This window comes from Pyxicephalus adspersus, chromosome 6 (genome assembly GCF_032062135.1).
Source record: "Pyxicephalus adspersus chromosome 6, UCB_Pads_2.0, whole genome shotgun sequence".
Lineage (NCBI taxonomy): Eukaryota > Metazoa > Chordata > Amphibia > Anura > Pyxicephalidae > Pyxicephalus > Pyxicephalus adspersus.
The window spans coordinates 15,463-41,946 of NC_092863.1; the positions used below are offsets into that span (position 1 = coordinate 15,463).

The 26,484-nt window shown below is 41.2% G+C and overlaps 3 protein-coding genes across 6 annotated transcripts in view; 1 reads left to right on the top strand and 2 right to left on the bottom strand.

Annotated features, from left to right (window-relative positions):
- Positions 1-1,255: 1,255 nt before the first annotated feature.
- On the top strand, positions 1,256-19,582 carry ARSG (arylsulfatase G). Of its 3 annotated transcripts, XM_072414011.1 has the most exons (13): positions 1,256-1,363; positions 2,064-2,103; positions 10,797-11,158; positions 11,339-11,526; positions 11,694-11,741; positions 12,542-12,653; positions 12,908-13,042; positions 13,900-14,066; positions 14,135-14,215; positions 14,383-14,491; positions 16,362-16,482; positions 16,994-17,084; positions 19,287-19,582. In XM_072414011.1, exons 3-13 carry the CDS (start codon positions 10,938-10,940, stop codon positions 19,559-19,561), a joined length of 1,548 nt encoding a protein of 515 aa, XP_072270112.1. In that variant the 5' UTR covers positions 1,256-1,363; positions 2,064-2,103; positions 10,797-10,937; the 3' UTR covers positions 19,562-19,582. The 3 variants fall into 3 exon arrangements, with proteins under 3 accessions (XP_072270112.1, XP_072270113.1, XP_072270115.1); XM_072414012.1 differs by lacking the exons at positions 1,256-1,363; positions 2,064-2,103 and adding an exon at positions 10,528-10,547; XM_072414014.1 differs by lacking the exons at positions 1,256-1,363; positions 2,064-2,103 and adding an exon at positions 10,612-10,628.
- On the bottom strand, positions 4,730-15,229 carry SLC16A6 (solute carrier family 16 member 6). Of its 2 annotated transcripts, none has more exons than XM_072414009.1 (6): positions 14,899-15,229; positions 8,621-8,855; positions 8,279-8,422; positions 8,072-8,200; positions 6,931-7,749; positions 4,730-5,420 (listed from the first exon to the last, which is right to left on the bottom strand). In XM_072414009.1, the coding sequence occupies exons 2-6, from the start codon at positions 8,844-8,846 to the stop codon at positions 5,170-5,172; spliced, it is 1,569 nt and encodes a 522-aa protein (XP_072270110.1). In that variant the 5' UTR covers positions 8,847-8,855; positions 14,899-15,229; the 3' UTR covers positions 4,730-5,169. The 2 variants fall into 2 exon arrangements, with proteins under 2 accessions (XP_072270110.1, XP_072270111.1); XM_072414010.1 differs by lacking the exon at positions 14,899-15,229 and adding an exon at positions 10,069-10,299.
- A 190-nt stretch (positions 19,583-19,772) lies between the features above and the next one.
- WIPI1 (WD repeat domain, phosphoinositide interacting 1) overlaps positions 19,773-26,484 on the bottom strand; it is an 8,105-nt gene continuing 1,393 nt past the window's right edge. Inside the window, exons 2-13 of the mRNA XM_072414015.1 lie at positions 25,988-26,070; positions 25,475-25,644; positions 25,306-25,402; positions 23,282-23,379; positions 22,719-22,811; positions 22,575-22,645; positions 22,269-22,376; positions 21,701-21,862; positions 21,520-21,627; positions 21,259-21,380; positions 21,082-21,182; positions 19,773-20,027 (exon numbers count right to left, since the gene is read on the bottom strand). Coding sequence (XP_072270116.1) covers positions 19,953-20,027; positions 21,082-21,182; positions 21,259-21,380; positions 21,520-21,627; positions 21,701-21,862; positions 22,269-22,376; positions 22,575-22,645; positions 22,719-22,811; positions 23,282-23,379; positions 25,306-25,402; positions 25,475-25,644; positions 25,988-26,070 — 1,288 coding nt within the window. The 3' untranslated portion in view covers positions 19,773-19,952. The remainder of the gene's footprint in view (positions 20,028-21,081; positions 21,183-21,258; positions 21,381-21,519; positions 21,628-21,700; positions 21,863-22,268; positions 22,377-22,574; positions 22,646-22,718; positions 22,812-23,281; positions 23,380-25,305; positions 25,403-25,474; positions 25,645-25,987; positions 26,071-26,484) is intronic.

The window sequence follows — 26,484 nt, forward strand, 5'->3', positions numbered from 1 at the left end:
TAGATCATTTTGATTTGGTCATTTTAAAAGTAGCTCGCAAAAGTGTGGGCACCCCTGATCTAAAGGATTGCTACTCGTGTGAACACAAATAGATTTTCAGCTAAAACTTAGCACAAGATTGTATATCCCAGCCTGGATTCAGCAATCAGACCTGTTCCTCATAGTGATTTGTCATAATAATGTTCATCATGTGGTGGTGATGAATACAGTGTAGGTGCGACTGGTTACAATCAGATAACATGGCCAATGATATGAATGATCCCATTCATTACCTTATACCAGCCAGAGACAAAGCAGAACTTCTTGTTTCTAGGCTTAAGCAGAAGCACTTGCTTGTAAAGGGTGTTACTGTAACTCACTACGAAACACAAAATCCCAATTTGACAGCTTTGTTTGCTGATGACGACTCATTGTGCTATTGCCATGACATCAACGGACTCTTCAACAGTTTGTTAAAAGAACGTGTTCTTTCTAAATTGCGTCACTTTATGGATTCCTCAAAAAGAAGGCAGATCTACTGCATAATGACCATTCCTAACCGAGTGTACGGATTGGCCATTCTGTTCATCTAAGTACCTTGCTGATACATTTCCAAATATAAGCACTGCAAAAGAACAAGAAAGGTATAGATTTCACAAACAAGTTGGATGAAGCTGGTAAACAATCCCTTGAGAGGCATCATCTAAAAAATAAAGCAGATTTAAAATCAGTAGGAAAAACTGATTTAGAAAAAAGTGTTATGATCTCCAATGATTACAAAATTTATTTTTTTCCTCTTGTACAGTCATTGCTCCCTCAATTCCTTGACCTATAGAGAACCTCTGCCCTCGGCTCCATTCATTGCTGGGGACTTGAGCTGTGTAAAGGACGTTGACTTTCTGTTTTGGGTTCAAACACTCCACCCCCCCATATACCCAAAGATTAGAACTGTTGCAGCATGGCATTCTAATATTGATTTGGTTCCTCCATTATAGAAAGCCATTATGAGGTCTGGGACTAGGTGCGTCAGAAGTTGGAAGCCTAAACCTGGAAGAACCTTCAATTCATACCTTGATGGTGGGGAGAACACTTTTGTGTGCAGCAACTCTGGACAGCGCAGCTGGTTCTGTCAGGAATAAGATAGCAATATACAAAACATTAATAATATAAAATGCTGAATTGGAGTGTAATGTGAATAAATGTTTCCGCTCCTGTGTATTAGAGGGTTAGGGTTAATGTACCGACGTAAGGAAGGGCCGGGGGTCACATGATCAGGAAGCATTCCCAGGGTTGTATTATATCCTACACAACACAGCAGATTTGCTTCTCACCGTCAGTGAAGTCCAAGTAACAGTTTACTGTCTGCGTTCCATCGTCATTGCAGGTAACAAAACAATTTCTACTAATTTATCTCTGCAGAGAATTTCACTCCAAGCATGCTGACAATGATGAAAGAATTGGGACAGATTTACTTTGTGGTTTGAGCGCTTCTTTAGAACAGCAGAATAAAGAATTCATGAACTCTTCGGCCTACCACACATGAGCAGATCCAATCTGTAGGAAACCCCTAAACTTTGCATGCACGTGTACAAGATTCTTGGATAGGAAGTGTTAGGAATTCCAATGAAATATTCGCAAGTGATCGAAAGCACAGAAGTTTTATATTCAGTTCATTCCCCATAGAACCCAGAAAACTGTTCTAGTACAATCGTTCAGATTTCCCATTAGATGAGAATGAGTTGTACAGCGCTGCGTAATACGTTGGCTCTATATAAATCCGTTTTAATAATAATATATCAGACTAGAAGTGACAATTTTTCTGCTTGTCCTAAGCTTTAGTAAATCACACTAACTCGTTCCTTCGGAGATAAGCTTTAAATTTCTTTTGGTAGCAACCCTAATATTTATTTATCATGGAGCAGAGGCTGCCACCAAATATTAGCTTAGCCACACAAATCTCGTTAACAATACAAAGAAGAGAGACGATGTCCAAGGTGAACCTCTGACAGATAGATTGGATCATAAATTGTCCTGGGGTCCCCCAACATGCCACATGTTGTATTAATGTGTTTTTTTATTTGTAGATGTGTCTGACAAGGACCGGATGGGAGAGCCGCATGAACTGTAAGTCCAAAACTAAATTCATGTCATTATCATGGCCATTTCCTGTGTGATAGGTGGCCACATCTTCTCTGACACATTGTGTGACTTCTTATATCTTTCTGTAGCTGTATGAGATGCTGAGAATCCTAGTTGCCTGGCTGTCTCTGGCTTTATTAGTGAGGCAGTGATGACAGTGTGAATCAATGTAATAAGAGAGAATCAGCACTACAACCAATATACAGAAATGGCATTTCCGGTTCATTTCTGTTGTCCGAGAATAATTTAGTTCCAAGGATGTTTTTCCGGTTACTCATTTATAATAGAGCACAGGATGCCACCTGCCATTCATTTATTTATCTCTATGCACTGTACAACCCATCCCATTAGTAAAAATTGGGTAATACCACCAAGGCGGCAAAGCCTTGGAACGGAAAGCTTCGTGGTTGGAGGAGAGCTTGTCATGTGACAATTACTGGACTATCCTCACAGGTATTGACCCATATGAAGCTTTAATTCCCAGGAGTATCTACAAAAATTCAATTGGAATGTGGCCAACATTTCAAACTAACCCTACAAAATTAAAAAATATCTCACTAAAGCCACCATGTAGTGGATATCAGAATACTTTTAGACTGCAGAGTATTCTGTGTACTTCCAGGTTGAATGGAAATCTTTTTCACAGTAAACTGTAGTTATATTTGTAGCCATAGGTGAGGAAAAAAGAGATTTTAGAGATCATTATGAACACTTGGTCTATTCTTTGCCCTTCTTTCATTGAAATTTTCATCAAGAGGCTAATACAAGGGTCATATGAAACAAATCAATTTATTCCAACTCAAATGTCATCAATGTCTAGTTATGGCTCTGTGAACGGCTGACTGCGAAGGAAGTGATGCTAGTCCATTCTCACTGGATATCAGGGGACAGTTCTAGGAATCCGATGTGACAGACATTAGACACAGCAGCTTCATGGGCTTCTTTCCCAAGTCCCAAAATAAACCCCCTGGATGCTGCTTTTGTTGCAAATTATTTGACTCAGGATATATTTGGTAAAAATGGTAAATGTTCCTTTCCTGACAGCTCCATGGCACCATAGCAATGAGTTAATCCCTTTCCCCTCCCAAGCTGAAGACTGGACTAGATAAATGTAAAGCTCTCTGTAATAAGCGGTCCCCCCAAAAATAAGGGTAGGTATGTATGCCACCATGGAGCCAAGAGGAAGGAAAAATTACACAAAGTATTCCTTTTTCCTGTTTGCTCCATGTCAGCATAAGAACAACAAATAACATGCCCACCAGGGAGAGAAACCTAATAATATTTCATCACACAAGGAAACAATGAACTTTTTTATTGACCATAACAAACAATAGTTAACGTGTACCTATACTCACAAAATCAACTTTGGCTTATGGATAACATAAGCCAAAGTTATAATCATCGGAATTCTTTTAATTTTTTTTTTTTAGGCTGCTTTGACCTTTAAACACGAAAAATGAGTTGTAGCCACACCCCAGGTCTCTCCATCGCCTAGGCAGTGGACTGCAATCTGGGAAATGCCATCCTTTCTGTTTCTAATCCACTCCAACTGCCCCATTAAGCAGATTTTTATTTCCTTGCCTTGCCTTTCCTTGCATTTGTAAGAACAGCACTTCAATAGTGCTTGGTGGAGCTTTGGCCTCAAGTCTTCAATAGTTGGCAGCTTCTCTTCTGGAATAGAATAGTTCTAACTGTAACCTGATATGAAAACGTGTTCGTTGGTATGGTGTGACCCCCATATCCTCTGACTACACCGGCTTTTGTTAGGGAATGGCCCCATGCAACCCATGCTGCACATTTTGTCACCACTTATATATATTTATACGTTATGTGTTTGTACCGGCCACTTACAGTATGCGTGACAGAATGAAAATTCAAGAATTCTTTTGCAAGACAGGAACCTGGCACGGTTACCATGCTTGTACCAAGACCTTTATCAAAAGATTCCCAGGTAAATGTGTATACACTAGATGACAGGAGGCTGAGAAATTTCTGCCTACAGCAAATCAATGGCTTCATCAGTTTTTTTACCTTACCTTACTGTATGTTATGATGGTGGGAATTACATAATGCAGATATAATGCAGTAACTGTACAATTACTGAACATTCACCTCTAAGGGCTGGTATTCCATGAACACACCTTCACAAACTGGGCATTGTCACTTATTAAGCCATAAATTATTGTAGGTACATTCACCCACCTTTCATTTATAGAAGTTTACAACATTTAGATTATCTTTATTCTTTTTTACATGTGAATTTTAGTCCTTTGTTATGGAGCAAGTCACTGGGAATAAAAGTTCCTTTTGATAAATATCTATACCAGCACACAAACGCTCATAAAGTAGTCAGTGCTTGGTGTGCTGCCTTACTATGCTCACCTCTGCACAGCAATGGAACATAATTACCCAGTGCACAGAACAAAGATAATATTGGAAGGGGTTAACCTATTCGTATGCTGACATAAAGCAGTCAGGAAAGAGCAAGGTTGTAAAAGACTGGAAATATAAACATGAACGATTGATGTGGTATAAATCACCGAGGACTGGAGGTCCTTCTCCATATTTTTTTTTATTTATTTTTTTAATAGTGACACAACAGGCCCAAAAAAACATTTGTATGTTTTATTGATTTCACCGAACATTTTTCTGTGCATTATAAAATATTATCAGCTTTGTCCACCTGTGTTTCCATACTGCTAGAAAAGAGTCCTGAGGCACTATAAAGTGTATTGCTTTTCTCTGCCCTACACATACATACAATAGTTCTGTGGTAAAGCAAAACCCTGACTGAATGACAGCAGCTATTTAGAAAATAATTTAATATTTGGTTTGCATGAATGAATTCAGTGACTGAAGACCATTTGCAGCAGTTCTAAGGAAGCAGCATAGCCTAGAGGCAACAAATCAAGTGTTTTCCCTGCATGCAGACTTTGTTATGGAATGCCCCATCTCTCTCCACTATACCCAGAGTTCCAATTCACATTGCTTGCTTTACCTTCCCTTTTAGTGAGAGTGGTTTGTTCTAGGTCCTGGGGGAGAGATAATTTATTAGATTACATGGGATGGTGTACCACTGAGACTTAAGCAGCTTTTGCCAATTCCCTCTCCCCTTGCCATATCCATTTCCAGAAAATCTTCTGGTACGTCCAGTTTTGCTTGGCACGGAGGGGGTTCTTTCTTCCTACAGAGTCCCATGTTGCATGGCCTCACCAGTGCCAGAAAGAAAGCTCCAACAGCCATTCCTGCGGCACAAGAGTAGAATGCAGACCCGTAATTATGGCTCCAGTCTACCAGCACTCCTGTAAGTAAAGCAAAGATATTTAGCAATGAGTAAATGAGACATTTGGGCAATTTGCTGCTGAAACTCAAAGAACATCCTAACCACAACTATCTAGCTGCCAGCACCATGGAAATCATCCTAATGCTGATCAAATTCTGTTTGCTTCCTTTATAACCAAAGCGGTCTTTAAAAAGAAACTAAAATTCTGCACATCCAAATAACCGAGAGAAGGGGAGACTGTCTGGAGACACCAAAGGGGCCACCTTTACCAGGTTATGTCTGCATTTGAATGCCCAGCATGCGGCTTTGTTTGATTTACAAAGTCATATATGGGATATATGACCACGTCTTATCTTTGGAGACAAGAAATACACAATCAATAATTTTTTATAATGCAGGCTACAATGTATGGAGAAAAGTCAAGCATATCATCGACAAAAAGATGTCTGCACAGTGCATCTGTGATTAATACAAACAACTTTTATGTTTGCATATCCTTAGGTTTTACTCTTGGCTCAGATCTAGCCAATTAGACTAACTGATATTTTATTGAGGGTGCAATGTGACCTGATTAAGAGAAAGTGGCTATAGGGATTCTTACAATGCAGAGGAACGCATGAATGAATTTACAAAGGTCACTGTACAGAAACACTATCATACCTTGTATACTGGGATGATTCAGGCTATCTTTTATGTGGAATGTGTAATACACAGGTTTTAAAATAAAACAGTAATTGTCATTGGAAAACGAACGATTGACGACCGATAAACAATGATACACGATTATTTTTACCGATCGTTCAATTATAATCCACCACTAATTTTACACACGCTAGATACGATTGTTTGAACAGTGCAGGAAGTGACATGTAAAGGAGAAAGTGTACTGCAGAACCATCCATGATCACTGAACGACTGTACACACAATAGATTGCAAACCATTGTCGCCCAATCAGATCCGCAGGGGTGGTCGTTTATTTCCAGCAACTTTTCCCGTTCATCTGCGTAACTGTGCACTTTTTTTGTTAAAGAATATCACCCAATCAGTTGTCAATCGTTCGTTTCCAACGACAATTATTGCACGTGTGTACGTAGCCTAGATTAGTGTACATAGATTAGGATGAATGGTTGTTCTAATAATACTTAAAAAATGAGATAGCTGCATGCTATAGAGGAGGCAAAAAATGTTTCTCACCTTATATCACAGTTGCACAGCAATAAACTTGAGTGCTTTATTAGAGAAGAAAAATGTGCACATTGTGTGTTCCTAATTTGCTTATTATGTAGATACTTCTATTACTAGTCAGGATCACAGCAGATTTCATGTTTTAGTATACACATGGCCATCCCCTAACTAATGGCCTTATCATCTACATGAGACCTATGTGCTATAAAATCTCCTCATGCTTCTTCCTGTTGTAACACTTTGCACCGGGTCCATCTTTCTTTTACTGGTCCAAATAATTCTCCAGCTAACCAGCTCTAGTTTTTATGCTACTACTTCTACATCTGAATAAGATGATTCTTACCTCCAAGAGGTGGCCCAGCCAGGCCAGCAACACTTTGGATAAAAACATAGACACCGACTCCTGAGGACATCTTCTTAATCCCAACAATGTCATCCTCAGCCACCAGAGGAATATGAGTACCAGTAACTGTTCCCAGCATACAACCAAAAAACATGCTACACACCATCAGCCCCCAGAAATCACCTGCAAAGGGGAAAGCAACCAAAGACAGACACAGTAGAACAACAAAAATGAGCTCAATGTAAATCTTTCTGATGGGCTTCCTGTTGAGTATCCAGCCAGCACCAATCCTACCAAAGACCTCAGCAATGGCCATAGAGGATAGCATGTATGCCGACAAGTCCTTATCTATCCCCAAACTCAAGCTTAGAGGGATGATGTACAGGGATGGTGCAAAGAAGCCCAGTGTGGCAAAAAGCCCGAAAAGAGCGTAGCATATGAACCCAGAGTTCTTTAAGACTGAGAAGTCTAAAAGAGGTGGCGATGTGTTTTCATTGAATTCTAGATGCTCAGCAGGCTTCTTCTGAACCGCTACCAATTCTGTTCTCTTCTCAGGAGTCCCGCTAACAGTTACATTTTTAAGTGAGGTAGATACTTCAACTCCAGAATCAATGGAGTCTAAAGATGTAAGGGTCTGCTCATTTTCAAGCATGTAGCTGCTCTCCAGGTTCTCGGTCTTTAAAGGGTCTTTGGCTTTTTCTGGAGATTTGAGAAGAATTGGTCGAAGTAAAGCTCCACACACTACAATGTTAAGCTGCAATGCTCCCAACGTCAGTAAAGAGTAACGCCACCCAACCAGGTTGTTTAATGCAGTAATAGCTGCAGGGAAAAAAAAACAAGAGTCAGAGCTATTAGAAAAAATATGTTTAGTATTAGACAGAACTGCTACTAAATATTTATAAAGAAAAAGAACCATATATATCTTGTGCAAGATAGGCAGCAAAATTGGCATTTGCTCTATTCCTGAACAGGACCCAGTGGTAGAAATTTACAGATAACCCATTTCTCTTACTCCAGGGTGGGGAAAGCCTGGATATGACGTATAAAAGATACACAGCACAAGATAGATTTTATACAAAATAACACTGAATCCATGGACACCCCCTCCCCCAAATCTACCACCAAATATGATGAGAAATACCTGGAGCAAATGCAAAAACAGCAAAACACTCTCCAGTGGAAGCAACTGCTGTGACCAATGAGCGCCGTTTATCAAAGTACTGAGACAAAATGGTGACAGTTGGAAGGAAGCTGAGGCAATATCCCAGTCCTACAAGAGAAATGCTTGTTACTGACACTAAACAGGCTCCATCTTCCTCAGCTCATGATTTCATCAGGGGACACTTACCAGACACCACACCAATCGCCAGGTACATGTCCACCACATTACGTGCAAATGAAGCTGTGATCATTCCCAAGCTAATGAGGAAGCCCCCGAGCATGACAACTGGCCGATGTCCAAAACGGTTACTCAATACCGTAGAGAGGGGAGCTGAGAGAGAGAAAAGACCACGTCAATGGGAACTTTGTAAGAAGAACATTTTACATGCCAAGAAAAGAAATGCTGCCAGCTTGGTTTATGCTCCCCAACCATAACCCCAACCTCATGGCACCACCAGTTGTCTACCAGCCCTTGTCTGATAACTTCATAACTCAAATGTCCCTTTAGTCTTCTACAGGACAGACATACCCGTAAATGTAAGCACGAAGACACATATGGAGATGATCCATGATATCCTGCTGTTGCTTTCATCAAAGTAGACCATAAGATCCCTGAAGAAGACTCCAAAGGACTTGATGACTCCATATGTAAAAACTTCTACAAAGAAGAAAGCAGCTGCGATGGCCCAGCCCCAGCCTCCGTCAGGCACTTTGGTATAGACATTGGCACCCGAACACTTTTGCATGTTTGTCATCTTCTCTGCCTGGACACAAAAGGAGACAAAATATAAGATTTGTATTTCTCAGATAAGATTACACACAGCTAAAACCAACTTTCATGAACGTGGTTAGACACTGGTAGAATCAGAATACCTGGGGATGGGGGATTTACCATTATCGCCTTATTGTACCTTATTCTCTCCGACTCCATGTCTCCCCTGGAAGGTTTCCCCTTGCTTGCTTTTCCTGTGCCAGATTTCAATTACTTTTATTCCCAGGGACAATGCACACAAATAGGAAATATCCCCCATATACAGGAATATAGAAAGAAACTTTAAAGAGCTTCTAATCTTTGCACAAACTAAAAGCAAACAAAAGAGCGAATGTTCTGCTTTGGGATGAGAACACAAACACCAAAAAAAAAGTCTACTTTTGGTCATTTTACAATTTCTAATTGGTAGCGGGGGACCAACACCAGTTCCCTGATATGTTTTGTACAGGGAATGGGGGCACAGACACGGCTCCCCAATAGGCTTTGTACAGGGAATGGGGGCACAGACACGGCTCCCCAATAGGCTTTGTACCGGGAATGGGGGCACAGACACGGCTCCCCAATACGTTGTGTTTTACGTAGAAGGTTTGATGGCAGAATCTTGCTTGTCCTAACTCTATCTACACAGAATGGGTTCCTCTTGCTGCTCCTATATATAAATATAATCTGTATAGTGACGCCAATGTGAATTATCTATAGATGTATGGCAATGACACAATCTGATCTCTACACAACACGTCAGAGGACGCTCAGCACAGATCAAGGTGCAGCATGAAGTCCTTCAGGTCACCACAATAAATGGAATGCAGCCAGGAAATCAGGAAATGGCTTTTATAAGCGGCTGAGGGCAAAATGATGAGAAAACTAGCAGAGATTATAGCGCTCTGCAGAGGAGAGCGGGAATTGTTTGTGCAAATCAGGGGTAACCCAGACAAGGCAGGTGTAAGCACTACTATCGCTGGGGTATGAAGAGCCAAGGAGAAATAGATTTCCCTGATACAGAAGTCTTCTGTCTGCCCCCCCTCCATATCATCTATAGGGAGATCTGCCCCCCCTATAATCTATAGGGAGATCTGCCCCCCCCCTCCATATAACCCCTCCATGGACTCCAGTAGCCCTCCCACCACCACATTACCCCATGGTGCCCCTATACAGCTTGTTTACCCCTCTCTGGCCCCCGGGGCAGTTGTGTCCCCCATACTCACAGTGGCCCCTCGGGCCGTGGCCGGTCACCCTGGCGGCACCATAGCTCTGCACGCGGCTCCCCGCCTTCTCTATATACCGGCTGAAGCCGGTGTGCAGGGAGCGCGCATTACTACCGGGAGCGCGCCTTCCTCATTAACCCTTCATAGCCCAATCTACATAGAGCTGTGCGGAGTGTCAGCTCCTAGGACTAGCAACGTTGTACCGCCTGCTGGAGAGCTAATGTACTGCAAGCTGACACTTCACCCTATTCTAATCATTGGGGGGCCCACGGGGCCACGCTCTATGGTGCACATATAGTGGGGAGGGCCTTTCAGCTTTAACCCCTCCCCTGCCTGGAATGATTGCACAAGGGTTAATACTTTCCCAGAGGGGGGGGGGGAGTGCCCAGCACAGCCGGGTAGAACAGGTTTCTGCCAGTTAGAAGAGACCCCCCCCCCTGTACTTCCTCTGCTGTATTATTCATCACTGCACTAGCAGGGTAATATATAATATCTCAGATTGGGGGACCATGAATGAACCCACAGAATGCTGTATTATGGGGATCACTGGCCATCTCTGTGTATGTAGTCAGGATGTCTGCAGGGATCTCCATATATTATTTGGAATGACTTTGTGATTGTAAATAGGAGGAGACCTTAGGGAGTCCCCGAATTCCCCGCATGACATGAGGAGACATCCAGCAGCTGCATTGCCTTCATTACAAATGTAAACCATTTATGTTTTCCAGATTTCTGAAGAGCCAATCACAGCCAGACGTGAAGCGATAATATGGCTTTCTGCTCATCTTTCTTCCCATGATCCAGGACAACATTTGTAATATCCCCAGGAGAACGGCCTGCTAGATTATATATCTGTAATTCAATCAATAATGATCCCGTTCCCCACAGTCTGGATGACTTTATTGGTCTTTCTATGTTCACACTTTGACCTCAGCTTTTCCAATTATACCTTGCAAAGAGAGACCTATAAAAAGCCCAATGTTATCATAATATTAGCAGATGATATGGGATGGGGAGACCTTGGGGCCAATATGCAGTTACAGACGACAAATACTCCAAATCTGGATAAAATGGCTTCCAAGGGATTAAGGTAAATGCTACAAATCTGTTTCCAAGCTTCTGTCCTTCCATGGTCAGGAAATTATTTTTCCAACTTTTAAACATAACTCCTTGGGCAAATGACTTAGAAAGCCCTGCTTGGGTTATATTCATACATGTTCCCTCCAGGCAGTAAGATACATGGAGCCATGTCAGTTCTTATGTCTCATAGATTATTGGATTTCCATTCTGCTGCTTCCACCTGCTCACCGTCCAGGGCTTCACTGCTCACTGGAAGGCTTGGAATTCGTAATGGAGTAAAACACAACTTTGCTACAACTTCTCTTGGTGGACTTCCCCTAAATGAAACAACGCTTGCAGATGTCCTGAATGCGTCTGGCTACATTACTGGGCTTATTGGTATGTATTGGGTCCTCAGTCAAATGACATTTATTTTCATGCAATAAATGTAGAGGGATTTGTTTTTCTACCAGATTTAGCATGAATGAGCACAGTTCTGTATCTCCAGTGTGACCAGTTTATTCTACGGGAACCAATGTTCAATGTGTACATTTCTTCTATTCCAGGTAAATGGCATCTGGGTCACCATGGACGGTATCATCCCAACTCACGCGGTAAACAATTGTTTCTAGATGAATGCTATTTTCCCTTAGTTTCCAGTTCAGAAAATTGAAGTTAAATAAGGGGACATATAACAAAAAAACATTTACAAAGATCTACATCATGTACCAAATCCGTTGTTTTCACTTATGTTTGTTAATCTAGGTTAATGATCCATCCAAAATAAAGTGAATGATAGGTTAACCATTGAGCAAGAAATAACTACTTCAAATTTAATATGATCCATCGTTCTTATAGTATTTCTAGATCCCTAGGTATCCAGACTGATGAGCCTTTTACACTGGAGTGGTTGGAGATTTTGGCCCAATCTTCATTCTGTAATCCCAGTTTTCTAATGATTTTCCACACCGGATTGTACATAGAGTGGCGACAATGTAGGAGACCATCAGCCTTGCTTGGTAATCCCAGGCATGTGATAACCCTTCAATGTTCACCATGTTTGATGGAGTGTATTAGGGGCTCACTGATTGCTTTTCTACATTCCACATCCATGAGGATGAGCACAGCATACATTCCCTTTTCCTGCCTGTACAGATGCAAGCCTATTCTATATCATGCACACATCAGGGCTGTAATAAGAGATGTGTGTGTATGGTGTGTTTTTAAATTCTTGCTCTTACCCGATTCTCTTCTTTGTGTTTTGGTGTATAAACTCAGTTGTACTTTATTACAGGGACAAATATGTCACCTTAGAACACAATGTTAGCAACAGGCATCACCTAGGATTTAAAGAACCTTGTGTAACCATAGCGGTACAATGCAATGTAAGGATCGTTTTGCTTCCTTTGCTCAGGTTTCCATTACTACTATGGAATCCCATACAGTAATGACATGGGCTGCACAGACACTGCTGGGTACAACCTTCCCCCCTGCTCGTCCTGCCCGCAGAAAGAGTCTCTATCCTGGTAATGTATAATGTGTGCAAGGTAATGCTGGGATTTCTTAGTTTAGAGGGTGATGGTCAGCTCATATTATTTCCAGAACTAATCATCAATGATGGAGCAACATGTGTCATGCTGAGAAGACTCTAATATCCTCTAGTGTCATATCCCCTGTACAGTACTGAGCATTACATGTGTTTAATAATGAATTGGTGGATAGCATACATTGGAACGTATAACTATATGGAGATAACACAGCTCTGTGTTTGTTTTTACAGTACCAGAGGTGGCTGTAACATGAAGTTGGCATTACCTCTGATGGAAAACTCTCGTATTGTAGAACAACCAGTTGATTTAAACAGCTTGGTCAGGAAATATGCAGACAGGGCGACAAACTTTATCAGAGCTGCCAGGTCAGTGATTGCTGTATTACCAGACTTGTACAAGTGCCATGGCATATCATTCCCAGGTGCAATGTTATCCTTTCCTAATGGGCAATGCATCAAAAGGGTGAGATTTCTGGAAGGTGATTTTTGTACTTAAAATAATTGCTGTGAAAATGAAAGGTTAATGTCAATAAGGAAATGGCGTGGTTAAATGTAACTAGAAATAAATGTAACCTCGATCCACGTTACTGTACTCTCAACCTCTGCATCCCCCCCCCCCATGTCCCTGGTAGTATCTTCTAAGACTGTGTGTCCCTATGGAGGAGTAGTTTTCACTCTCTGTGACCCCATGCCATTCCCATTGACTAGTCGGTGGCTCCCTGTGTCTGTGTTCTCTGTGATCTTGCACTCCATGTCCCCTTGATAAATCGTCTACAGTAAAGCAGATTTATTTGCACAGCTGTACAGATACAGAGTCTCTTCTACTGGAGTTCTACAGACGGATTTACTGCCCCGTCATTTCCATGATACTTGGATGTAATTATTGTCTCTTCTTTATTATGGCCCAATATAATTACACTTGACTTTTAGACTCGTGACCTGTGACCCGGAAAATGTCTTGAGGTATCTGGATTGCTCTGAATTTATTTATTAAGCCCACTCTGCCCATGTCACATATATTATCCAGTTCTAGACGACTTTTAAATTCCCCTACAACTGACTAAAAGTTTGGCTTCCTTTTACTATGAACAGAGACCCAGGCGAGATATCCAAGTATTGTACTGTGCAAAAAGGACTTCACTGTCTATGCTACACAGTGTATGCACAATGAAATATACACACCCAGTAATGTGTCACCTTCTGTGTATTTGCTTTGTGTCTAGGGCTCAGGAGATGCCCTACTTCCTGTACATGGCCCTTGCACATATGCACGTCCCCCTATCTGTCGCTCCAACTAAGACCCCCTACAATGACAGCATGCAAGAGATGGACTGGCTAATCGGGCAGATCATAGCAAGCACTGACCACAACACTCTGCTCTGGTTTACAGGTACAGAAAGACAGAATCCTTTTTTGACAACACTGTCTATATATTACAGCTCGATTTCTTCCATATAGGTGACAATGGGCCGTGGGCCGAAAAGTGTGAATTCGCAGGAAGTGTAGGCCCATATGTGGGAGCATGGCAATCAACACAAGGTAACTGAGATAAAACTAGATAAGCAAATGACCAGTTCCTCTAAATAAATATAATGGGGTGACAGCAGACCTAGGGATTCACCAGGACAGTGCTAGACCTTTTTTGGGTGAAGGCACACCATGCTGTGTGTCACAGAATACCCAAATACAGTAGTTTTGCTTCCTAGGTGGCAGCGCAGCAAAACAGACAACATGGGAAGGTGGCCATCGTGTTCCTGCCATTGTGTACTGGCCAGGGATGATTTCAGAGAACAGGACAAGCTCTGCCCTGCTAAGGTAAAAGATGTCTCCTTATTTACTCAACACCCTTTCGGTACAACTCAGCAGAACCGGTCAATTTTGTTGGCTAAAGCACTCTTGCAAGGCAAAAAAGTTAAAAAAGAACAAGTAGACTTGTCTATAAACATCACAGGAAAGTCGGCTGGATGTACAGTTGACACATACAGGGGAATTTTGTTTGTACTCATCCACATCAATCAAAGGGTAAGACCCCTGTATACTTTTGCAGCCTCCTGCGTCACATGCTAGGTATTGTGGACAAAGTAATGATAGTCATTTTACAGCCCATTGTGCTGGAGATGCGATTCAGAAAGCTGCAAAGATGAAACTGAAAAAAGCAGAGGCACCCTGGCTCCATGCAGTCTGAATTACATAACCTAAAGAAGGTAAAATAGTGTTCATACCTGTTATTATCTCTTTGCCTTGGGGTCAGCTTTATTTCCACTCGGTTCCCTGCATTGTTACATTTTGGAAACTAAAAGCATGGCTTCAGCAGAGGTGCAGGATACAAAAAGTCACAATTGCAGCTCCTGTGAAAGCACAGAAGTCAGTGGTACCCACAAGCAAGTGAAGCTACAGTAAAACTTCTTATGAGACACTCAGAAAAGGCACCTAAAATATGTGATTAGCTCTATTCTTAGATCACAGTTGGAAGGTTCAGTTCAACCATGTTCCAAATCAGATAAAATGAGTGATTTGGAACACAGACTTTGTACCATTGTGTAATCTTACTGAATAAATATCACCCCATCATGCTTTGACCCCAGTCAGACTCCACCCAAACCAACAGAAAGAAAATAATATTACCCAGTGACACCAACCCCTTCATCGCTGTGCCTGGTATATATTAGATATTTGTCCTTCCATTACCCTATCAATAGTATGCTTTGTATAGCACCAATTAGAGTTATCCTCAATGCAACACTACTAGCCTAAAAAAAAAAAATAAGAGACCTAAATTTAGCTTGCTAGAATTAGTAAGAATTATATTGTGCAAATGTTCCCATTTTAGTTTGTACACTGGTTGTCACTCTTCCTAGGTGTCCCCATTCATAGCCTCATCTCAGAGGTTGTGTCACAATCCATGTATCTTTCGCATTGGGTGTCCTCATTTCAGGCCATCTGATGTTCTGTCAACTTTCTTATCATATCAGGCCATGTCTCTAAGGCTTTGTCATTTGCCTACTGTACTTGTGTCATGGCTATGCCATGGCTTCTGCCAACTTTCCTTTAGATTTCCCATTCCAGGCCATCTCACTATGGTCTACACTATCCCATTAGATGATGCCTCTGAGGTTCTCCTTTCCATGAGTTGTAGCACTTGTCTTGTCTGGGGTCTGTCTTGAAAGAAAACCTCTAGCTTCACCTTGGTTAAAACACAGATGGCAAACTAAAAAAAAAGGCTACTAAATGATCAACAGCAGGAAAAGAAGCTGCAACAATCCAGTAACACCACGTCTAGTATACAAAGCTGATAAAGGAGCTTTTCCGGGTTTGTTTAGCTGCATTACCACATACAGAGAGGTCTGCCCTGTGCAGTGTGTAATTGTGCTCATCTAATGGAGTAGAGAGATGTATTGCATGCTGCGGAATTACATATGACAGCAGACATAATCCACTCTTTCTGAAGAGATGGACGGCCTAGTGGAAAGCACAAAGCAACACAGACAAAGCAGTTTGCTCCTGGCATAAGGGAGTACACACAGGGGAAATTGTGTAAATGTCTTGTGTAAACATTTCATTTTCTTCCATTTTACTGCCCCAAATTTTATAGTCTGAAAATGGTTGGTGGTTTCACTATACATTCTATAATACCTCTGACTATACACGACTGGATATTTTCTGATATTTACTTTTTTTCTTGTAGTATGCTGGACATTTTCCCCACCATTGTGACTCTAGCAAATAGCACTCTTCCAGCAAATCGACAGTTTGATGGTATAGACATTTCTGCAATCCTCTTTGGAGAGGCGCACGAGGGACACCAGGTAATAATGTTTGTGATTATTTAGATTATTTGATAGTCCAAAATAGTGTTCTCCTAATAAATGTCCACCAGCACTTGTCCCATGCTGACTGCGGCCCATCTTTCCGGCAGTTTGGGATATATTCAGAATCATTATTTACATAATTTCATACAAAGTGCAAAGTTTGGTCTTTGTTGTTGGCACACTTTTGATAACACCTGCAGATGAAGCCAAAACTTTAGCTCACCCCAGTCATCTGAATGATAAGCTTGTTAGGGTCAAACCACATGATAGAATCGTCTGCATCAAGTGATTGTATAAAATATACAAAGTTGTGACAATCAATCTGTTTCGGTATGGCATTCTCTAGCAGAAACGTTAGTGAGCCATGAGATATACTATACATAGATTTTCTGTCTGAGCTGCAGAATGATATTGTAATATTCTGATATAATGGGGAAATAGTGTCAGCAGTCAGAGCTGCTCTGGGAAGAGTATATTTAACCCCCATATTGTGATTTTCCTTCTTTAGATCCTTTATCACCCCAACAGTGGGGCAGCTGGAAAGTTTGGAGACATAGAAGCAATGCGGTTGGGTCCCTACAAAGCTTTTTATACCACAGGTAGATTTTACATATGATTTATGTTCACCCTAAAACCCCTTTGGATTTCATTGAGAGACACTGAAAAAATTTATTAAAAAACTCACAATTGACAACAGAACCTCCAACACATTGATTTGCAGAGGCTGACACATCCACCCAGCACAGTTTAAATAAATCAGGAGTCCTAACTTTTAGGCCAGAGACTTGGAAAAAAATTGTCTGATGGATTCACCTGGAAATGCTGCAATTAGAAGCCAAGCTACCGTTTCTGGGTCCCTCCATAATGACAAACAGGGAGTTGGTTTTCCTAAAAGTAGGCCGAGCGATAAAGGTGGACAAGAGAGGGAGATTAAAGGATGAACACAAGCCATATAGTGAATACATGCCAAGACTACCTCTGGAAAGAAGCCAGGCCTAGGGCTCAAAATCATTTTATTCCTGTTAAAAAAGCAAAACAGGGCTGTCAGGGTATATCTACCTTATGGGAAATATCCCGCATAGTGTTAGCGGGAGGCCTGATGGAAGCCTGAAAACAACAGGAGTAGGGGAAGCAACAAAGAGATTGGGATATGGCAGAAATAATAAACTATATCTTCTAGGTGTGTAGCAAAGCAATGACGTTTCCCGCCATGCCTCTGGTTATGCACATTGTCATTTTATACTAACCATACGTAGGTAAAATCCTTCAGCTTTGTGTTTGTTTCAACAGTCGGTGGCATGATAAATGGGTGTTTCTAAACCTTTTTAACATTAAGTCTTCAGGGAACCTCTGTAAATATTATATCCACAGCTCGCAGTAGATTTGTGTGGTGGTGAGTAGGATGAATACCTTTTACATTGCTGGCCAGTGGGAAAAATGTCACCCTTACAGATAGCCAAAAAGGTAATTGTTGTCACAAACTGACCTAAGAGGTGCAAACTGCTCATTGCTCAAGGAACCTCCGGGGAAAACCTGATAAACACCGCACTAAGTGTCAAAATAATGAAATAACAGCCCCCATGACAGCAGAAAGCAATGCCAGTAAAGTAGTGGCCTACAAAATCTATGCAACAAACAATTTCATCAAACAAATGATGGCAGAAAACAGTGATGGTGATGGCAATTTACAAACACAGCTCGCCCCCCCCCACAGTACCTATCCTACAAGAACCAGAACACTAAGCTCACCGCGCTCCACTGCAGCTTCTATCCCAGGAGTAGATTATTTACACATTATTATTCTGTAACAACTATATACAAGAACAGTTTGGTTTTTGTCAAATAAGGTCAATATAAACTAACTGCCAACATCCCCATCCTAGAAATTGCACAGAAAACATTTTTTTGTATATGGGACTTTAAAGGCCCATATATACATACAAAATGAAAATAAATCATTAAATATAATGTATAAATTCCACCAAGTATAAAAACTAGTGCAACATAAACCTGGTGTAGGGCTCATCACAAGAGGTATAAGGGAATCACAGCAGTAATGTGGACACACACTCCCAAAATACAGCACAACCCAGGAGACCCAGATGGAGAAATGACTTGAAAAGACTGTTGGAGAGAATCCACAATTGTCTACATGCTATTCTCAGAAGGGCAGCTTCTCTTTTTGCTGTTTGATGTTATACTCAGCTACATAAATTTGAAAATAGAGTTGTTACCCATACTGTAAACTTTTGCTATTTGGTTAAATCACAGGTTTTTAATTCATGTACCCTGTTGTATATTTTAAATATGTTGGTAATAAAAGGTTCTTTTTATATATTATGACTTTGTATATACTGCCTTTAAAGTCCCATATACAAAAAAATGTTTTCTGTGCAATTCTGTAACAACTGATATTCTAGTCACCCCAAATGATAGACAGCCAATACCTGATTGCTGGGAGTCTGGATCCTGGAATGCCGATGAACACAGTAAGGGCCTTAAGAGTTCATTTTGGCTACTGTATGGCTATAAATCACCAGCATGATATAAATATATAAATTTAGTATATTGAATGAGGTGAAATGAGAAAAAAGGGGGGGGGGGGCTGATAATCTCTTTCCAGAAATACTTCAGACTCATTATACATCACATTAGATAATTGTATTGGGAGTATGGCTGACCTTCTGGTAACATTATATTGGGTCTATCCCCGACTGTCAGGGAGATTTCTGCATTAAAATATAAGTTATATTAGGCATTTGGCAAGCCTGCATGAGTCAATTGTTTGTGGTTCATTGTAGGGGGAGCACTAGGATGTGATGGGAAGATCGGACCTGAATTACATCACAACCCTCCTTTACTGTTTAACATTGAGCGAGATCCACGGGAAGAAATGCCCATAGAGAAGAGCAGCGCAGAGTATCATCAAGTATTACCACTCATTGAAGAAGCCATTATCTTCATTCATGAAAATGTCCACAAAGACAACGTGTCTACAGCAGACTATTCTCAGGACATGACAGCCATAATATGCTGTAACCCCAAAAATATTGTGTGCCGTTGTACAGAGCAATAAACCATCTCCATTCCTGCTAAATTCTTACAAACAAGAATTAGACTTCTCTAAGATTCTGGGAAATAAACAAAACTTTTTTAGCTTAAAACCTCCACAAGCACCTGCAGAGAACCACAAAAAGTGTGGGGACAAAGGGGGGATATTTCTCACAGGTAGGTACACCATCCCAACCAATCCTCAGCCGTTTTGAGCTTTAAAGTCTTGCCATACATTCACAAAAGCAATACAGTTTTTATTTTTTTGCTCTTTGGACTAATTAGCATATTATTAGCATACATTTTTTATATAAACATTTGTACAAATACAATGGATAAAATTAGGGTATACAGAAAATTTAGAGTACACTTTTTCACTGTAAATATCCTAATAGTAAACATTCTCCATATAAGTCTCACTCCCACACCTGCGATTTGGCTTGTCCTTGTCTGGTCACGTCACCTCTCTGACTTCTGCGACACAAACTTATCTACCAAAACAAAATCAATCTTATTCTCACAAGTGCAGGGGTGATTTAAATAAATAACATGGCACAGTTTGCCCTAGAGGTTATAGATTGAGATGACTAAGAGTCACTTCATTGCATACATGTAACACTTCTATAGAGATAATACTGGCATGACTCAAATACAGATTACATATAGAAGAAACAGCAAGGTAAGGAGGCTTGGATGTGATGGTGGCACACCGATGTTGTGTACATACAGTCAGTGTTTATCTAAGGGTTGTGTAGAATGATAAATGCAACTTCTGCATTGACTGTACTGACACAATCCCAATGTACACAAGACTGAACCACTGAGGAAAAAGTATGAGAACACACATATATATTTATATATACATATATATATATATATATATATATATATATATATATATATATATCACACACACACACATTCAGATTTAATCTGAGGGTTAGGTTTTCTCCAAAGGGTTTATTCTCCAAAGAACTCCGGCCCTGCCATCCAGCACTGCTTCCGTGTCAGAAGAACTCTTATATAGCTCTTTTTTCCAGTATTTACACTCCTGCTCACCAACACATCCACCCACTACTTTCACATAGATTATATATAGGATCTATATATCTCTCTCACTTATTACCCCCTGTATATTGCCATTCAAGTATGCCTAATCACCATGTGACTAAAGTATTGGTATACCACCAGCAATAAAGTTAAAAAGCAAAACTGGAAATAAAATAAAGGACCCCAGCTACACATCATTAGGTAACAAAGATAACAAAGGAATAAACTAAATGGGGGGAGAACTTGTATAAAACTAAGACAGGGATCAGCACCATGGAGTCCCAGCAGAGAAGAAAACAGGGACCGATACCTAAAAAAGCTTTAAAATGTCATTGTTCTATGGCAAACTGCAAAGGCACCTCCAGATACAATTTAAAAAAAGACTTCCAGGCCTCCAGCACAATTCCTTGTATATAAAATGTGTGATCTGGCATTTCCAGGACAAAAGAAGTGAACTTGTAAACCCTGCCACTCTCAGGGACCCCGAATGCTCACAGGAGGGAATTCTCGCTCATCATCCAGCTGAACGGGTCCAACTGCAAACTCATGTTCTGGAAGAAGCTCACCCCGCAAGGCCCCTCCATCTTCTGAGTAACCTGAAAGTCATGGTAGCAGATATTAATTGAAGATATATGAAATGTATCCATTATCCTTTGGGGGGGGGTCACTCACCTGTTACTGTGGAGGAGGATGGTACATTACTTGGCCTGGCCACTGTGGCAGCATAAGACTGAGGTGCTGTATTCTCTGCCGATCCATCTCCAACAGTATCCAACTTCCCACAATCCAGAATGCTGGACAGAGTCAAGAGAAGAGAGTTCATGTCACCAAAATACAGCCATGTCACTTAACCCTATTACTGGCAGCATGGAGTGTCCCTGCAGACATCTTCCTATCTCCCCCCCCCCCCCCCATTGTATGCACACAAGTTACCTGTGTTTCTTTATCAGGACACACTCGCCCCCATCCTGTGGGTCCACATTATAGATGTAGAGATTGCCATTGGAGGAGGCAACCAGAAGTCGAGGAAGTTTCTGAATTCTGGAAACAGATGGGACAACATAAAGATTTTCAGCCAGAGAGCTAAACGTTTACATATAATAGATGTACTTACATCACCAATGTGCATGCATTTTTGTGCCCAGAGAAACTGAGGCGCACAGTGGCAAATGCCCGGTCCTGGTTCATCATGTCTGACACCTGAGTTGGGAGGTAATTTGATGCAGCCATGAACATCTTTCCCATGTACCCACTCCAGGATGATGGTTCCTCTGATCTGGAAAGTTTATTAGGAAGATGATGATCTTAACACAGAAAAATACAGAGCAATGGGTGGCAGCCCCAAAAAAGGAAATCAGAGCCTTGACTCTTAGACTTTTCATAATCTGTGGGATATGTTCAGCTTATTCTGTGTAAATTACATTCATTCTCTATACAGCAACACGATTGGTTAAACTGCATTATGATATTACACAACTAAATATTTATACTAAGCATTTCTAAATACAGAAGGGAAAATTATGAATTGTAAAGTGTGTTAAAATGTGCTAAAAATCTTGAATAACACAAAATATTTTACCAATCGTCTATAGGGAAACTGTAAGGGAGAAAATACTTTACAGAGAAGTGAGAGGGACATTTCTAAAGTGAAGAAGCTAATGTTTTTATGGTGGGGGGCTCACCTTTCCAGAAGAGCTTCCAGTCGGAAAACATGCACAGTCTCAGTATTGCTGGACACGCACAGGAACTGACAATCCGTACTGAACACCAGAGAATTAATACTCACATACCTGCAAGACAGCAGCCAGTTAGCACCAATAAACAGTCACAAGAAGTATATTGTATTGCAGGAATGGGTGGAGCAATCGTTGTATACACAGAATACAGTGGAAGAAAGGTCAAGCAGCTGTAATACATGTTCAGTATAGTAGAAGAGTGGAAAAAATAGCAGCAGTGCATAATAGAAGAGGCTGAAAGAGGGCTCCAACCTCTTCATTCCTCTGCGGAATTCATACAGCTTCTGACCATCTGGGATAGAGAAGACGCGAATCACCGTCCCCTGCAGAGAAAGGGCTGGTCAGCTGTGTCAGTAAGGAGTATAGCGTCGATTCAGAATTGAGGATTGGACTCACTTTTTCTGATGCACTGGCCAGTTTGGTCCCTGAAGGACTAAATGCAACGGCGGCCAGGGGGCTGTCATGGGCTGGAATGGAGCATTCAGTTTTCTGTAGTAAAAGATTAACTTATTAACAATTATAAAAAATAAAAATAATTATTTTTAGTTTTTAATTTTTTTATTACAAGTTGAAGTGCATTGAAAAACACCACCTCCCTTTCATCATCAGTAAGAAAATAAAACATTATTAGGCCAGTACAAATGGGATACTGTGGGCTGGAGTACCAGTAGCATTTCGAGGATCTCTGACCCTGGAGACAATGTACTCCTCTTTACAGAGATATTCACCCCTAAAAAGTCCAGCCTACAGGGGGCAGGAGAGTTCCAAGAGGAATAATTTAAAATGCTTAGAAATCATGGTGATGCAGACAGAAAACTAGAGAACTATATCTGCTTTTGGAAAAGAATAAACCCATAAACAACTGTGTGTGCAGGCTCTTTTACTATCACATTGTAAGTTATGTGAAATGGTTATACCAAGCATTCAGATCACATGGTTTTATCATGGAAGAAACTCACCAGCGCATTGGCATCGTACACAATGATTTCACCAGTGGAGGAGCTGCCAGGGTATGCCAGAAAGGAGTTGGAATGATTTATAGAAAGAGCGCAGAGACCTGCAGGTTGGAGACAGCTTATCAGTCATAGTGCCCCAAGATATCACAGTTCCAGCACTGATTCATACATATTGGTGGGGCAGATTTGGGCTATCGGACCATCTTGTCTTCATACTCCTCAAATCTAAATCCAAACTGCTAACCAACAGAGTCACAGCACACCAGGATCACTAAAAGACAAGCTCACCATACTTCTCTTCAGGCTAAGGAACAACTTGAAAGAATAGTGGTTGTCCAGGTACCCTCTCTCCAGTATAGCAAGGACATGGATAACCACAGAAGGGCCACAAATTAGTGTGGAGAATCTGACAATGAACCGGAGGTACCGTAGCATTGATGTAGAGAGGATGCAGAGATGCAAAGACACCCCATGGGATTCTGTCCATTGATTCGAGCTTAGAGATGGAGGAAGGGGAGATTTCTAATTAGAAACCGCAATTAGTTTGAATAAGTCCTAAACTGCACCAACTGGGTGGGGGACACCGTTATGCTGATGACAACTGATCCACAAGGTTAATGTTTGGGGAGAAAAACTTAAGGGTTGCTCCAGAACTGGGCAACTGAGGGGCTTGGTGTGGAAGAAAGCCATGGGGCATGAAAGGGGAATGGGGATTTACAAAGATAATCTTTATCATATAATAACCTTCGGTACCCTGCCAGTCCCCGACCCGTCCATCTACACCGCCTGCCAGTCCCAAACCCATCCGTCTACACCCCCTGCCAGTCCCCGGACCCATCCGTCTACACCCCCTGCCAGTCCCCTCCAACCCATCCATCTACACCCCCTGCCAGTCCCCCCCCACCCATCCATCTACACCCCCATATACACTTGGTAGTCTTTAGTTTGTGAAGATTGTGGAATCTTAATGAAGACTGATATTCTCTGCAATCTATAAAGTGTAGATTGTGCAGGATAACTGCACTAACAGACATACACAATAACTATACAACTCAACAACAAAAATATTCACTTGCCAAGGATTTTTCAATATATTTCGTGTATTTTAGGTCGGCTGAATCCAGAAATTACATCAGTTTTATTGAATTGGCTCTAGTTCTTGTGATACAGAAATCGGAATAGACGTTTTTAGCAACAACAAATGTTAACACAGCAAAATCTTATCAATCTTTATTTACACCGATGTTTTACATTTTTTATATTAAATGTAGCATTATTTTCATTTTATTTGCCTTCTTTTTACTCACACATTTTATTTTTTTACAGAAATATGAGTATATTCTCAGAATAAACAGAGAAGAAACATTACAGAATTTGTGAAACAAGCATATATTGCATATTTGGTATTAAACTGGGGGACCAAGATAAGTATTTGGCTCCCTATATGGTATGCACAACTTGTGTAGAGTGTCTATGTTAGTGGAAAAAAGGAAAAGTTTGAAATTTGGTGTACCTATGGTATGGTGAGAGCCCAGAAATCATCATAATGATTGTTATTTGTGTGCTGTGAATGTAAAAGGTTTCATTTGTTACAAGAAACACAAGTGGGAGTACGGTGATATGGAATCAGCAAGACGACCTGTGCCGCATGGTGCTGATGTTCCCATAGCAGTGTTCAGTCCCGGCTTATTTGATGGGGATGCCTTATCATCGGGGAAACACGGTATGTAGGCATATCTAGTTTAATTTTGCCTAATTTTCATGTTTCATTAGTATTCTATGAGGTTATTGTTGAGGTCATTATTTCAAAAACTAGAGCCAATCTAACAAAACCAATACCATATGTGGAATCTGTGCATCAAACATAACCTAAAATCACTTTAATCTGTTTGGCAGGAAAATGTTTGTTGACCAGTGTAATTATTTATGAAGCAGTAGTAGAGCTGCATTGTCAGATACAATAAAAGAAAATAGTCACATGACCTGTTAACCCATTGTATGCCCAGGCTACAATTAGCTCCGCTCACCAGATCCATTTCGTGGAGTGTCCAGCAATGTTTTAAGCAGTTTCATATCCTTGATGTTATGAATGTAAATTGCCTCTTCCAGGCACACCACCAACCTCTGCAAAAACAAATGTGCAATCAGTTCCTCCAATTACATGTGGTGGTCCCAGGGGTAATACGGGGTACATACCTGTCGGTTAAGTCTGATGGAGAGGATGTTGGCAGAGTAGTTGTAGTTGCAGATTTCTGTACCTTTTTTAAAGTGGAAAACATTCATTTGCCGTGGTTTGGAGTGACTGACAACAACCACCAGACTGCTTGAAAAAAGCCGTTCCACAATATACACATCTGGAAGATCGACTGGGGAAAAAAGGAACCGGAAGATTAGAAAACCTGAAGTCAAACCCAGCGCTTACCTCCAATAACATGGAAGACAAACAAAGTCATCATCAGGAACCCGCTCAGATTCCAGCCAATCATTCACCACAAAACACTGACTGCAGGGAATTTGAGGAGGAACACAGTTACTGATAAAGCTGTGACAAGGAGGAAAGCAAAATGCTGCACTGCTACAAAGATCACTATATAATGGATAGAAACATTCACACAACATTCATTATACATGAATATACCAAGAGTGACATTCCCCAGTGTGAATATGAAAGAACAATCCCACCAAGGCAATTGCAAAAATAGTCCTTACAGCTTTCATGGACCAGGTCCAGTTGTTCCACAGAGCTGAGAGAGAAAAGCCGATAACCCGACTTCATACCAATGGCCAACGACCTGGAGAGGGAATTAAAGATGGCAGCTTTACCAGTAATCAGATATTCAAGGGACAACCAGCCCTACAACACCTTCAGCAGCCTATGATTGGACAGTGAAATTAGAAGCAGCAGAGCATTGAGCTGTCACTCTGCACCCACCAATCAGAATATCACTTGTTAGCACATTGCAGCCCCTCCCCCCCAACCCAGCCTAGGAGGCAAATAAGGACAGACAACTTCATGATTGCCTAAAGTGTCCTTGTACCTGAATGAATGATTCACCACTGGGCCTTCATATACTGGGAAGCAGTGAGCAACACTGCAGCATTGTCACCCCATACAAATATCAAGTCACCCGATCCGCGGCCACGGAGGGAGTCACCCGATACGCAGCCACGGGGGGGGAGGTCACCCGATACGCAGCCACGGGGGG